General features: G+C 54.0%; 1 protein-coding gene across 1 annotated transcript in view; it reads right to left on the reverse strand.

Annotated features, from left to right (window-relative positions):
• Positions 1-15164, reverse strand: part of ELL (elongation factor for RNA polymerase II) — a 75169-nt gene extending 60005 nt beyond the window's left edge. Inside the window, exon 1 of the mRNA XM_042928922.1 lies at positions 14969-15164. Coding sequence (XP_042784856.1) covers positions 14969-15103 — 135 coding nt within the window. The 5' untranslated portion in view covers positions 15104-15164. The remainder of the gene's footprint in view (positions 1-14968) is intronic.
• Between the last annotated feature and the right edge of the window lie 334 nt (positions 15165-15498).

The raw sequence follows: 15498 nt of genomic DNA on the forward strand, positions 1-15498 counted from the left end.
GAGCCCCAAGAAGAGAACACAGAGGTGGTACCACATCTATTCAGACCAGCCACTCACCGAAGCTGAGCTGTGCCTAGCAGATCCCACACTTGGCAATCAATTCCTGTCACCCGAAAGCATCTGGACTCAATGAATTTACACAAGAGACCAAGACAAGAAAGAGGAGAGGCAGGTCACAGGAGCCACGTGAAGATCCCAGAACAAAGCGCGATTAGAGCCACTGTTCCGGGTGGGGCACAGACCCCGGTGAGTTGCCCTCCATCCCTGAGGAGAAAGCGGTCCAGCATCAGCCCAACTTCTGCTGACAGCCTGGGAGCCTTGCCCTGCATACTTGGGCACCAGTGAAACCCATTCACTGGCCACATTCTCACAGCCCAGGTTCATGGTGGTGGGGGAGCAGGGGCGGTGGGGGGAAGGAGAAGGTCTTAACCTCATCTGCTCAGAGACAGGACCCACAGAGATACTAGCCAGCAGAGCCAAAGGCAGGAAGGACCGGGGGCCACACAGCATCAATCCTACACTCTAGGCCAAAACCCGTCTAAGAATCCTTAACACAGCTCCACTTCCTGTCAGGAGGAACTGGCACAGATCACTGGGTCATGTGGCTCTGTGCACAAGGCTCCCCACCAGCAGGACCCTGTGCACAGGTAAGGGAGCCAGCCAGGCCTCGTCCCGACGCCAGAGCAAGCTGGAGACACGCTGAACACAGGCGACCAGTGCTGGCTGTCCTCATCCCACTTGCCAGATGCACTGAGAGCTGAGCACATCTCGCTGGAACAAGCAGACATCTGTGAGTGTCCAACACCAAAAATAGTGTGACCAGGGGAGGAAGGAACACACTCTTCTAGCTGTGACCTGCCTCTGCCTCACATATCTCCCTGCAGTCTCTCCACACTGGGATGTTCCCCACACGATCCTGCCCTCGGGTCTCCCCACCGCACAGCACCTCTGCCCAGCCCTGCAGCAGTTCAACAGTCCCACCGATTCTGAAAAAGGAGAGACGACACTGAAAGATAAGAGCAAGATCATGCCATTTCTACTGATAGAAGCCAAGAACCCAGATACCTCAGGCCCTTGGCAGAGAGGCCTGACTGCCCTTCTCCAAGTCGTTTTGTTTTTTTTTTAATGTTTATTTTTGAGAGAGAGAGAGAGAGAGAGAGAGAGAGAGAGAGAGAGAGAGAGAATGAGTGGGGGAGGGGCAGAGAGAGAGGGAGACACAGAATCCGAAGCAGGCTCCAGACTCCGAGCTGTCAGTACAGAGCCTGGCATGGGGCTCGAACTCACAAACCATGAGATCCTGACCTGAGCCGGAGTCGGATGCTCAACCGACTGAGCCACCTGGGCACCCCCCTTCTCCAGGTCGTTAGGGCTGCTGGCACCTAATTCAGAATCCATCTATAGATGATACTCATTCTGAGCTGAGAAAGCTCTGGAAGATTCACTGAGCAGCCGCCCCCCCCCCCCCCCCCCCCGCCTGTGGAAAGCTCACTCCTAGAGGACAGGAGATGACTGCTGCTCACTGTCTCCTGTCATCTAGTTGTTCCTCATGCCACGAAGCACACGTTCGAAAGACACCCCAATGAACAACCAACCCCTGAGTACAATCCTCCCCTGGAAGATGACACTAGTCCCACTGTATCCCCAGGGACCTAAGGCTGAGGACACAGAGGGAGGGGAGAGGGATGCTGCAGCCACAGCCAGACTCCAACGGGAGGCAGATGCCCGCCCTCCCACCTCTGCCAGGAACACCCGTGCTTGGCCCTTCCTGCCCAGGCTGCGCATGAATCGTGTTTCCAGAGTTCACCAGCAGGTCACAAGTAAAAAGGACAGGCCCACCAGAGGCTGTGCCAGTCTGGAGCTGTGCCCGAGAAAAGCTCCTGGGCAACCCAGGGATTTGCACGTGGAATGGGAAGCATTCCAAGTCTGCATGAAACTGGGGTGGGAGGGAGGGTGCAGACAGTCCTAGGGCAGACACCCTCAGGTTTGAGGTTCAATTTAATCTATGCTGACCGTGTATCCTCAGGTCAGTCACCATCGTCCAGGTGTCTCTTCAGTGAAATGAAGGGGCCAGACCAAAAGGACACTCCAAGATCTCAGTCCAGCCCTGAGACGTGACAGGAAGCCACAGCCCACAGGGGCGGCATGCCACAACACAGGGGTCCAAGGTGCGAGCCCGGTCAGCACATTCTACGAGCACACATAGTCCTCACGTCACACGCCCGTGCCAACACTTCAGACCAGCAGCTCTCAAGCTTTGTCTGCAAAGGGCCAGAGAATCAATCTCTTAGGTTTTGAGAACTAGACAATCTCCATCACAAAGACTCAACTGCTATCATACGGCAAAAGCAGCCTTAAATGATGCTCTGTTCCAAAAAAAACTTTAGAAACACAGCTGGCAGGTTGCATTTGCCCCTTGGGTCATGGCTTACTAACTTCTTTCAGACTCTAAGGATAGTACTGAAAGAAGAACATGCCATAGGGGCCCCTAGGAGGCTCAGTTGGTTAAGCGTCCAACTCTTGATTGCGGCTCACTCAAGTCATGATCTCACAGTTCGTGAGAGCGAGCCCTGTGTCGGGCTCTGTGCTGACGGCGTGGCGCCTGCTTGGAATTTTCTCTCTGTCCCTCTCTCTTTGCCCCTCCCCACTTGCACACATGTGCCCTCTCTCTTTCTCTCTCTCAAATAAACTTTTAAAAAAATGCCGTAACAGTCTACTTCGTTGGCATCCTTATCCAATTCTGTTCACCTCATATGGCAGCAAATATGCCAGAGGCCTTGGTTTTGGAAGCTAGCAGCTACAACAGCAACACTGGGCACAGCAGACCTCAGCTTCCTTGAGGACAAGAGGCCCACTGTCACTAATGGTATAGGGAAAGCTCTACCACTAATGGTACAGAAAACAGAGCAGCCAGGATGGGGACAAGGCATGTGATCCCTTTCAGGACCTGGAGAACAATGTAGCGGGGAGGTTATAGGCAGGAGGTGCCCACTGTCAAGGGGAAGGCCATGCTAAGCTAATGCCCCACCCCCAGCTACTGCACACTGAGCTGTCCTGACTTCATTCAGTGGGCATTCTCCTTGCTGTAAGTGTTGCTCTAGGTCCCTTAAATCATCCCCTCCAGACGCGGGGAGAACCACAAGGTCCATATCAGGAAGCTGATTTTCCTCCAAAAAGTCACTGTCCAGGAAAAAAAGTGGGGGGGGAGGAACCTTCCAACCCACTTATCCTCAGGCCAATGGCAGGAGGCGAGGCTAGTCTAAGCTCTCTGGGTCCCAGCGGTACCACCCCCCACAAGGAAGAGCAGCATGAAGGGTGGCTGTCTCAGCCCGGCCCCTCGCCCCACCTCTGATCAGCCTATGCTTAACTGTGGGGCCTGAAAGCAAGTGTGGGGCCCTAGGCCCATGTGCACATCCCATAAGCAGAAGGGGAGGCGCCAGCAGGACAGGGGCAGGGAGTCCCGCCTCCACAGTTGGAAGCCCTGAGGCAAGTGGACTGCATCTGCCCACAGGGTCAGAGAAAACAGCGCTCCTCCTTAAGCACTACTGGCACAGGCCCCAGCCCTGAGGCCAAGCCAAAGGCAGGAGCAAAGGCAGCAGCATAGTCCCCTACCTGTCCACCACCCCCCAGAGGGCAGGGAACACCCAACCCGAGGGGCCTCCAGGCCATTTCCTACCTGGAAGAAAGCCCATTTTCCACAAGTCACTTTTTGATTCAATGTGGAACTGAAAGAACTAAATTCACCAAAGGAGAGATTCTGCCCCATCTGAGCTCATGGCCAGGGAAGGGCCCAGCAGGCTCAGGTGCCACAGGGTGGAGCCCAACCTTGCCAATGTCCCTCAGGGCCTCTGTTTGGTTTGGGGACATGAACACAGAAGTCGTGCCACTGGGAGGGCTGGGAGGTGGTGACAGTTTCCTTGGCCTCGTTGCCATCTATACCCAGGTGACCCTGATCGAGATCCTCAGGCAGGACCCGAAGCTAGCCCAAGCCCACCTCAAGTGTGAGAGCCAACATGACCCAATTCCCTGGGGTCAGGTTCTCTGTCACCTGCGATAAGGGGACTCCTGAGCCCATCAGTGGTCCGGCAGGTGTCAGAAGCCCCATAGACCCAAACTCTCGTTGGAGACCCATCAGTATAGCTGCTATCAAAACAAACAAACACACACACACACACAATCCAGAAAATACCAAGTGTTGGTGAGGACTGTTGGCTGAAGAAATTGGAACTCTTATACACTGCTAGCGGGGATGTGAAATAGTGCAGTCGCTGTGGAAAACAGCTTGGCGGTTTTTCAAAAAGTTAAACATAGAATTACCATATGATCCAGCAACTCAACTTCTGGATATATACTCAGAAGAACTAAAAACAGGAACTCAAGTGAAATAAATCAGAGAAAGACAAATACTGGAAGATCTCATTTATATGTGGGATCCTAAAAAAGAAAAGAAAAAAGACAAACCCACAAAAAGAGATCAGACTTGGGGTCACCAGAGGCAGGGAGTGGGGGGAGAAAAACTGGAGGAAGTGGGGGGGTCAAAAGGTGCAAACTTCCAGTTATAAAATAAATAAGCACTAGAGATGTAATCTATGACATGGGGACTACAGCTAACAGTGCTGTTATGATATACAGAGAAGTTGCTAGGAGAGTAGATCTTAAGATTTCTTACCATAAGAAACAACTCTTTTTTTTTTTTTTATCCATATGAGATGAGAAATGTGAACTCAATTTGCTGTGGTCATCATCTCACGATATGGGTCAGTCATGTTACTATTCTGTACACCTTAATCGTATACAGCGCCAGATGTCAATTATATCTCAATAAAACTGGGAGGAAAAAGGGGGGGGGGGGGGAAGCAGAGTCTCAAACAGATGTTTGTACACCAATGTTCACAGCAGCACTATTCACAGCAGCCTAGAGGTATAAACAACCCAGTATCCATCAACAGACAACTGGATAAACAAAATGTGGTATATCCATACGATGGAATATTATTCAGCCTTAAAAGGGAAGGAAACTGGCACAGGCTACAACATGAATGAACCTTGAACACCATGAAAGAAATGAGTCATAAAAGGACAAATACCAGGGCGTCCAGGTGGCTCAGTTGCAAGAGCATGCAACTCTTGATCTTGGGGTCATGAGTTCAAGCCCCATGTTGGGTGCAAAGATTACTTACTTACATAAACAAACAAACTTTAAAAAAAATCTAAAAGGACAAATGCCATATGATCTCACTTACATGAGATCACAAAAGTTATCAAATCCATAGAGACAGAAACTAGAATGGTGGGTGCCAGGGGCTAAGGGAGGGGAATTAGTTTTTACTGGGGACAGAGTTTCAATTGGGGAAGATGGAAAAGTTCTGGAGCTGGATGGTGATGATGGCTGCACACACACTTGATATCACTAATCTGTACACTCAAAAAATGGTTAAAAAGGGGAAAAAATGGTAAAGATGGTAATTTTATGTTACGTGCTGAGATCTCACCACAACTTTTAAAAAACGTTTACTTATTTTTGAGACAGCACAAGCAGGGGAGGGGCAGAGAGAAGGGGACAGAAGATCCCAAGCTGGCTCTGCACTGACAGCAGTGAGCCCGATGTGGGGCTTGAACTCACGAATCACGAGATGATGACCTGAGCCAAGATCAGATGCTCAACTGACTGAACCACCCAGGTACCCCTCACCACAATTTCTTTTTAAAAGGCTCCAAGAGGTCCCAGATAAAGACTCTCGCTGATTGGTTGGAGCACTCCCAAGGTCTCCCTTGACCATGGCCTGTCACAGGATGGAATCCCCCAGAGAAAACGCTTGTCTACGGAGTGGCGTGAAATCAGCGTGGAGTCAGTCCCCCCACACTGACCCTAGACAGGGGCTGGAGCTCGTCTACACCCACACAGGCCACTGCAGTCACAACTGCTTAGTCGGCTAGATGATGAAATTAACCCCAACTTCCTGCCGGGGCATCCCTTACCCCCACACCCTCCGGCTGCCCCGTCACCCCAGCCTCCCTCCTGTGGCCAACCTCTTGGATCTCACGCAGACTTCAGCAATCTCAGCCTCTTCCCGTATGGTTCCAACTGCTCCACTCCCACGGCACCTCCTGCCCACAGCCCGCTGTGTTTCTCCCTCCCAGTAGTCATCGCCCATGGGCACCACCACCATGCTCTCAGTGGGCGTCCCCCATAGAGATGTGAGGGCCTTGGGGCATGCCTGGCTAGCCTGCCCACCACGAAGCCCCCGAGCCCAGAATGGCACCTGGCCTGCCTCGGCCCACCCGCAGATCCCAAGTCAGTCTGATAAAAAGAACATCAAAGCCACATGCACCTGTCCAAGTGAGGGTTGTGGTGGGCCGGTCCCCCCATCAGAAAGAGGTCAAGGGGCACAGGGAAAAGTAAGGGGAAGCCCCTTGTTATTCGGCCTTTACACACTGGGGCTCCACTTGCCCAGACTGGATGATGGAGGAAACAGGGCCCGTACCTCCCATCCCTGGGGAACAGCATTCTCCTGGGGAGAGGGGGCTTGGCCCCTTGAGACTGCCCTCACGTCACTCCCCAACAGCCATGAGCCGGCATGCAACCTGAAGGCGAAGATGGGGCCACCGCACCCAGAGCTCTGGGCCCGGCTCCTCACACTCCGTTGGCAGAGGCCGCCAGCCTGGTGGGCTCAGCAGGCACCCTTGGGCCTGGTCGGAAGTCTCCCCAGAAGCTCAGCCAGCACCTCATGCCTCTCCTCTGCTGTGCGGCCCCTGCCCACTGCCCGCTCCGCCATCACCACCTGCTGAGGCTGCCCAAGGCGGGATGGAGAAGAGGGACACGCAGAGGGGCCCAGCTCCCTCAACACAGTGGGGTCGGCTCCGTGGCAGGAAAACTGCTAAAAAATCTGGGGAAAGTCATTTCCTTATTTAAAAAAGAAACCCTTAACGATAGAGACAAACGAGTGGATACTTTAAATTCTTAAAGGCCTCACATTCTCAGGTCATTTGTGGTACACTGACACATGCATATACACAGGGGGGAGGAATGGACTGGACACAATGGAATGACAGGACCATCTGACCCAGCTGCTCACTACTATCTCAGGTGACGCTTCAACCCAGGGAAACTGAGGCTCAAGAGGAAGCCTGGATTCCCAGGCTGTTAACAGGAACTAGCTAGAGCCAGTCCATCTGACCCCAAGTCCCGCTCCTCAGCATCCTTGGAGGGAGGCACCTTCTTATTAAGACACCTTCCCTACGTGTCTAAGATGGACACGGGGACAGCAAGGCAAACAGTGAGGCGCTGACACCCACTGACAGCCCGAGGTAGGAGCAGAGTTAGCTGGAAGGGCACACATTCAAGGAAGGTGTCCCCGAGTCGAGCCTCATTTTCCCCGTCTGAGGAACAGTGAGAACACTCGAAACAACCCAAAGGCGCAGTAGATTAACCACAGCCCCAGTCAGAGGCAGTTCATTAACTCCTCAAAGACGGGGTAATCCAAGGCTACCTGTTCCACAGCACATTTGAGAATGCTGGGAAGTGATAAGTGGGCACAAGGCCCCTGAGCCAACTTTCTCTATGCTTTAGACAGCATCACCTGTCCTCCATCCAGCCTTGGCTCCCCCAGTATCCAGAGCACCCACTCTCCAGAAACTGGTCAACACCAGCACAATAAGGGAAACCTGGCATGCAGCTACCCCTGAGCAAAGAACATAATCCAAGAACTGGGACCAAAAAAAAAAAAACCAAAACCAAAAAACAAAGGCTGCTGGCTTCCAGAGCTGCCACATCAGTTCAAAACACCTTCCACACCTTCCAATCACACTCAGGACATTTAAAAAAAAATCACGTGACATCCACATCTGGGTACAAAAGCGGCAACCCGGGGGCACCTGCGTGGCTCAATCGGTTAAGCATCCAACTTCAGCTCAGGTCACAATCTCACAGTTGGTGAGTTCAAGCCCTGCATTGGGCTCTCTGCTGTCAGTGCAGACTCCACTTTGAATCCTCTGTCTCCCTCTCTCTCTGACCCTCCCCTGCTCATTCTCTCTCTCTCTCTCTCTCTCTCTCTCTCTCTCTAATAAATAAACATTAAAAAAACAAACAAAGCACAATAGCTCCTCGTTCTCTCTTTAAAAGCAACCCAGAAAGATGTAGACTCTGCAGCCAACACCAACAGGGCAGCATATATACATCTACCACCTGAGCCCTCGACGTTAATGACAATGATAGGCACCCACCACAGACCTGCAGCAGCCCTCGGATCAGCCACCCTTATCCTTCCTCCGGCCCAGAAACACTGTCCTGTTGCCCATTCCCCTGTGCCACCCCAGCTCAGGCCCTTAGAACCCCCATTCCATCCCCGGCCTCTCGCCTCTAGCCCTGCCGTCCCTGACCATCCACTCCCACAGCCCAGACCACATCTCTCCCGAGCCTCGATTTCAACATGCAGAAGTTGTACCACTCGGCCACACGCAGCCTCGGGCTCCACTCTGCCGTGCAGGCGCACCGGGGGTGCCCCTCACTGCACTTCAGCGCTTCTGCACAGCCCTCAGCAGGGGACAGCAGACAGGGCTCCCAGCACACAGGAATCCCCAGGGTCGGTGTGGTGCCCCAAACATGGTACCCGAGGAATACTGATCCGTTAGGGGGCACACAGCAAGGGAGACGCAGTCACTAAAAAGTAAAGCCTACAGCCACGTTGAATAACACAGCTAATATAGTGTCGGGAAGAAACAAGATCTAATATCTTAAGAGGACATCACTATGATGATGAGGTGCCCAGACACAAGACAGAGGAAGGCACCAAGGTGTCAACAACAGAGATGGCCTTGGCCCATGGGAACAGGAAGTCGCTCCGTTCAGCTATTTTGCAAGCTTTCTATGCTGAGCTATGCTCCTTTTATAGTGAACTTTTCAACTTGTGTTACTTTTTTTTTTTATGTTGTATTTATTTTTGAAAGAGAGACAAAGAGAGGGCACATGTGTGAGCAGGGGAGAAAGGGAGGCCGAGAGAGAGAAGGGGTCAGAGGATCCAAAGCGGGCTCTGCACTGACAGCAGCGAGCTCAGTATGGGGCTTGAACTCACAAACCTCGAGATCATGACCTGCGTCGAAGTCGGCCGCTCAACCAACTGAGCCATCCAGGCATCCCTCAGCACGTGTTACTTTTAAATAGGAGTTCCATGACCCCATGAACTTGACAAACATGAGAGGCCCCCTCCCCTCCAGAAGGGCTGCAGGGAGTCACCAACATGCCCTGACCTGGTGACTCAGCCAAGAAAGAGCTGCATCACAATGGCCAGGGAGGGACCTAGACCAGAGAATATAATTAGCATCAGACTCCAATGCAGCCACTTGGTGTGGGGACAGGAGGTCTCTCGCTGGATGGTTAATTTGGACACCAGCTTTTTTGTTAAAAAGTAAAGTGACAAAACAACTATGTACTATAGTTGTCTGTCACTCACTGCACCTACAGGTCAGAGGTCACTTGGGGGGACTGTTCTCAAAAGCATCCCTTTGGGCACTTGGTTGACTGTGGAGCGGCCACATATCACCGGAGGTAAGATCTCAGACAACTCCAAGTTGTGCTCGTCACAGACCCAAGAGAAACTCATAAAGACAGGGGAAGGGGAGCAAGGCCCTAAAAATGAAGGACTCAAAGGAGGCCAAACCCCACGGGCATGGATTGGCAGCCTGGGCCTGGCCAGGCTGCATCAGGCAGGGCTGCTGCCACATGAGAAGGAGACTTCCTGAAACCAGTGTCTGCTCCAGAACCAGTTACTCGGAACAGGGGAAGCAGTGTTATTGTCAAAGACACTCAGAGATGTCACAATCTGGCTATGATGTCAAAACTACTTCAAGGGTGATGAACTCTGGCCTTGCGATGAGTCAACAGAGGGTGGGTTTCTGCCAAGCAGCCTGCTGTTTACACACAATCACCACAGTCACCGTGGTGGTGGTGGCAGGAACAGCGTGCAAGCCAGAAGCCTAGTCAAGGGTCACAGTGGCCGAGGCGGGGCCCGGCCCCTCCCCACAATCTCACTGGCCACCCGCAGAAACTTCTATCCCTTGCCCCCACACCCTGGGTCATCCACACATCCTGTCACAGCGCCTATGAGACAAGAGCCTTCTAGGAAGGATTCACCCCACCCACAACTATCAAGAGCGTACTTTGAAATACACAAGTAAACTGAACCCCTACAGCCAGAGGGCAGGAGACAGGAAGCGGTGCTCTGGACACCAACAGGCCGGCCGATCCACCTGGCCCGGCCTGCCAGGCCACCTCCCTTCAGAGGGGGCAGAGCTTGGAGCCATCCCAAGCTGGTTCTCAGCCCCATCCCAGTTGGGAAATTCCTTCCGGTGACTTGACCTCCCAGAGTCTCTTCCCATTTCCTCACCTGACAAGTGGGAACCACTCCCCGCCACAGGCCTGACAGATGGGGGTGAGATAAAGTAACGTGTGCAGCTTGGGCCAGCGCTGGCGTGTGGCCGGTGAGCCACAGGTGTTGGTTATCACCATCTTTAGGCTTTCTCAGGGCAGGGGGCACAGTACAGTCACAGTGACAGCCTCAGGAATTTGCATGGCCATTCATGTCACCCGTGCTTGCAGGAGTCCAGAGCGCTGGCATTTAACTAGAACTGGAGGCCGTGGTGGGATCCCCTTTCATAGTTGCATCCCAGTGGCTCAAACTCCCTCCCAACTCAAGAGGCAGCCTGGGCCAGAGGACAATCCGAGTGATCTTGGGCAGGTGGCCGATGACCCTCTGGGTGCCAACCGCCCTCAAAGGCATAGTGGGAACAATCGGCTAGCCTTCCAGCCAAGGTTGTCAAGAAGATGACAGGAGCCTGGACAAAGGACTTAGAGGGGCCTGGCCCATAGCCAAGAGGGGCAGCACCAGCTATTTCTGAAGACGGCTGGTCTGAAAAGCAGACAGAGCTGGCAAGAAGCTGTCCTGCTTAGGGCTAGGTGGGCACCCCCAGAAAGGGGAGACAAGCTTACTTCCTGGGGCCTGGCTGTGGGAGGGGAACAGAGGCTAAATTAAGGCTCCTCCTGCCACCAGTGCCCGAGCTGACATCCACACAGCCGCCCCCTTAGCAGCAGGCGAGCAGCCCCCAGCACAGCTCTAGAACAGTCATGGAGTATTTGCGGCAGGCCTCCTGCATGTCCTCTCCCCACACACCCTTCCCCAGGACAGAGCCTTGGCAGCTGTCCTCCATGCCCCAACACCCTCCCCAGTCTCTTGTGTCTCAAGGCTTGAAGGCAGCATGCCTGGAACCCCCACCCCTCCCTACACAGGATCCCTCACCCAGAGACCTCAGCCCTGGCATCTCCTCGAAGCACCTCTGTCAATCAGCACCCTTTTACACCACCCCACAGCATCACATCATCCCATTTTATTTCCTTCCTGCTGCTGGCAGCTGTCAAGTTCTTTGTGCCCATTGCTGTGCTGTCTTGTTCACTATTATATGCCTCCTGCCTCCAGAATGTCAGCTCATGACACTAGAGGCCCATCTCGGTCACTTCTGAACATACAGCACCTGAGCAGTAGCCCTGTGCAAACCAGCTGCTCGATCAGATTTGGGTGGATGCAGGAACCCAGGCTCCCTGCCTCCCACAAAGTCTATTCAAACCTCCAGGTGGGAACCAGCTCTGGGTACAAGTGCCAAGTGCTGAGAACAGGGAGGAGGGAGGTTGGGGGTGTTAGGGCTGCACTGATGGCCACACACATGTCAACAGAATCCTCACAGCCTTAAGAGAAGAAGGAGCCAGAGCTGAGAGAGGGCAGGGCACTGGGACCCACACAGCCCTGACAGAAGGATCTGGAACTGGGAGGGGTTGGGTACTGGGACCCTCACAGTCTTGAGGAGAAAGATCTAGAGCTCAGACATGGCCAGACACTAGGAACCTCCCAGCTAAGAGAAGAAGAATCCAGAGCTCAAAAAAGGGTCGGGCAGTAGGACCTTGCAACCCTGCAAGAAGAAAGAGTCAGAGCTGGGAAGGGTCAGATACTGGAATATGCACAGTCCTGAGGACAAGAAGGATCCAGAGCTGGGAGAGGATCAGGCACCGGAATCCTCATAGCCCCAAAGGGGAGGAATCTTGACTGGGAGGGGTCACTCACTAGCCCAGGGCCTCAAGCAGGTAGAACCAAGATTCAAACTCAGACTACAATCTTCAGGCATCTTGAGCCCCTCCCTGGGTCCTCAATTTTTCCTTAACGACAATATGCTCCTCTCCACCAAGGAGCTTATAAACCAGGAGAGAAGGTCACCCAGCAACAGAAATACCCAGGTGGTTGAGGCAGGTGCCCCAAGGAGGGTCACTTCCTCAGAGTGGCCAGGGAACACTTCTCTAAGCAGGTGCATGATGCTATCTTGCAAGGATGGATCTATACCTCCGCCCTCTTCTCTCCGAGAAGTAGCCCACAGTGAAATGGGAGATCTACAGGCGTAGCTGCCTCGGGACTCACTCGAGTTTTTATATTCAAGAAGAAGCTTCACGAAGCCTAAGTCTAGACGGTGGCAGCTGTGTATATTACCTTCTGCTACATTCCAGACTGGCCACTAGGTCTACACAAAGGCAGCTCACACTCCACACCCCTCTGGAGAGAGAAACCATGGGGGACTTCTACCCAGGCTCCTCCAACAGCTAGGATTACAGGCTCTCTTTGGCCACAGAGAAAATTTCGCAGTAACTTCCTCTCCGGTCCCCTGCCACATCTGAGTCCGTAAAAGTCTCTTTGCAATTAAAAGTAAAAATAAAAACCCTCTCCACAAGTTGCTATTGACAAACCATATAATAACCACAGTGCTACAGAATAGAAAACTCCAGACACTATTGACAACTGCACATAAGAGGTTTTGTTAGTAACCCCTACACTTCTCTGGTCGCACAGACCAGTTCTTCAAGTCACTGTCCCCATGCCCACCACCCAAAAGCACCCAAGCCGCCCTGATTTTAGCTCAATCCTCTACAACGCCCAACAAGTAATATTAAATATGAAATTGCCAAGTAACTTAAATTATCAGTCGGCTTCCGAGAAAAACTCAAATTTGGGTCACCCTCAAAGTTTAGCCCAGCTGGCCTAGATGCCCCTACTGGCTTGGAGAAGTTCTTTGAGGGAGCCCCTCCTGGCTGATCAACACTGTCATACACAGCTGTGCTTCGAGGGGGATAAGCTGGAGTCTGTAGTTACCTTCACCCTCACATGAGGAAGATCCAGCTTAGTTAGGGGATGTAACCAACACCCTAAATTAAAAATAGCAGTATGACAGCATGAGGTGGACACATAGGCAGACCTTCCGGACAACCAGATCAAGCAAGGGCAGCATGGCAGGGAAGGCGGGGCTCTTAAGTGACCAGGTACCAAGTTCACCTTATTTACATGACTCATGAGCTCTCTCCCCCAGCTGTTTCTAGGAAAGCCCGCCTTCCTGCAGGACAAGTCAGAACTGCCTAGGGAAAAGACTCCAGACTGGAATGCCACAAGGAAAGGAGACTTAAGCTGGACACAGTGTCCCCACCACCTCCTCCTCACCTGCAAGGGCACCTTAGCCTCATCTTGAGGGATCCTTTTGACAAGGGGAGAACTCGCTCTTCTAAAAAAAAGAGACCTCTTCTGTGAATGGGAAACTGTGATACCAGGACAGGAAGGAAACTGCCCCCCCCCCCAAAAAAAAAAAAAAAAGTGGGAAGAAGCACGGGAAGGGTGGGCACCAGGAAAGTGGTGGGAACGTTAACAGGGGAAGAAATTCCCGGCTTAGCTAATGGTGCTGAACAAGTCTGGGGCAGGAAGAAAGCCACATTCCTTCCTAGTTAGTCTCTCTCCTCACCCGCCCTCGGCCCCCCCATTCCCAGTATACACAAACACACACACACACACACATGCACACATGGAGCAGGGCCTCCATGAGCCCGACACCAGACCCCTCCCCAGCCACTTTATGACTGCAAAGTCCCCACTTTCCAGGCAACAAGGAAAAGGGCTCCCAAGCCACTTCTCCTCAGGTCCTGGCCACTCCGGGCACCTGCAACTTCTGTCCCAACACAGACGGAGGGCGCCATGACGCAAACAGAAATGGGAAGAAGCAAGTTTCTGATCAGGGTCCCAGATGTGCCCCCAAATCGGGCCTGAAAGAAGGTGCACTGCAGCCTCCCCCCAACCCACGCACACTGAGCCAGGTGGCAGAAGTGAAACGCCTCTAACTTCCCCAGATGGGCCCAAATCAGTCCCTGAGAAGTTTGAGAGTCAGCAGCTAGGTGCCCACAAAGGGCTCCCAGCCTGGGAAAGGCACCATGCCAGCGACCCCCCACATACACACCTTCTTCCCCCCAAAACATTCCCACTCTCTAAAAATGTCCAGTAAGGCAGGGTCACCTGCGAGGAGTAGGGGAGTTGGAAACAAGCTGTCAGTTTCTGTCCAAACGCCCCTTCCCAAGAACCAACAATGAGCCCAATTCCAAGGGCTCCATTGGTGTCAAAGCCGGCCCTCCCAATGAAAACACAGCTTCCCCACACAAACGGAACAGGATCTCCACAGGTGCCCCGACAGCGGTGCCCCACTGATCCACCCTGCCTGGCACCCAGACGGAGAAGCCCCAAGCTTCCCCTCCACCCTGTCCTCCGGCCAGGTGAACAGCTCAGTTCCTGCCCAGGTGCTGGGTGAGCCGGGAAAGGCTCTGGAGCCTCCGGGTGCCGACTTAGTCGCCCACCCCCACCCCCGGACCAGACGCGCGAGCTCCGGGTCCCTCGGCCGCCTCGGGCCGCCCGCCAGTGTCACCTCCCAGCGCCGTAAAGGAACGCAGTTCCCCGCGCTCCAAGCTGGACAGGTGCCCACCCCGCGACCTGTCGGCCCAGGGACCCGAGAACAGCACCCCGGACGCCGGACCCCGCGCCCCCAGGCCAGGACGCCTCCGCGAGGGGCGCGTGAGGCCGGCCTGCGCTTCGACTTCTCCGACGGCCGCGCCGGGCTCCACGCCGCTCACCTGGCTGGAGCGGTAGCTCTCGAAGGCCCTCAGGGCACTGTCGGTAAGCTTCACGTGGAACACAGACACCTTGCTGCCGTCGCTCACCCGCCCGCAGGACAGCCCGTAGCTCCGATCCTCCTTCAGCGCCGCCATCTTGCGACCATCGCTCCCCCGCCCCCCCTTCCCGGTTCCAGCGCCGGAGCGCCGGCCACGCCACGCCCCGCCGCCCGCTGACGCGCTGCATTATTCATGAGACGCGGCTGGCCACACCCCCTCTGGATCTAGCGAGGCCCACAGTAGCCTCTGCACGGCCGGCCGACTGCTGCATTATTCATGAACGCAGCTGGTCGCGCCCCCTGTGGGCCTGGCGAAGCTCACAGTCACCGCCCCAGGTGCTGTATATTCATGAAGTGTGGATGGCCCCACCTCTCAAGGCCCCGGAGAGGGTCACTTCCGTGCCCGGACTCCGCCCCGACACGCGCACCCCTCCAGGCCCCGCCTCAATATACATTATTCATGACCCTGACTCAGCCAGGCTGGCCGAAGCC

This window comes from Panthera leo, chromosome A2, assembly GCF_018350215.1.
Source record: "Panthera leo isolate Ple1 chromosome A2, P.leo_Ple1_pat1.1, whole genome shotgun sequence".
In the NCBI taxonomy this organism is placed as follows: domain Eukaryota; kingdom Metazoa; phylum Chordata; class Mammalia; order Carnivora; family Felidae; genus Panthera; species Panthera leo.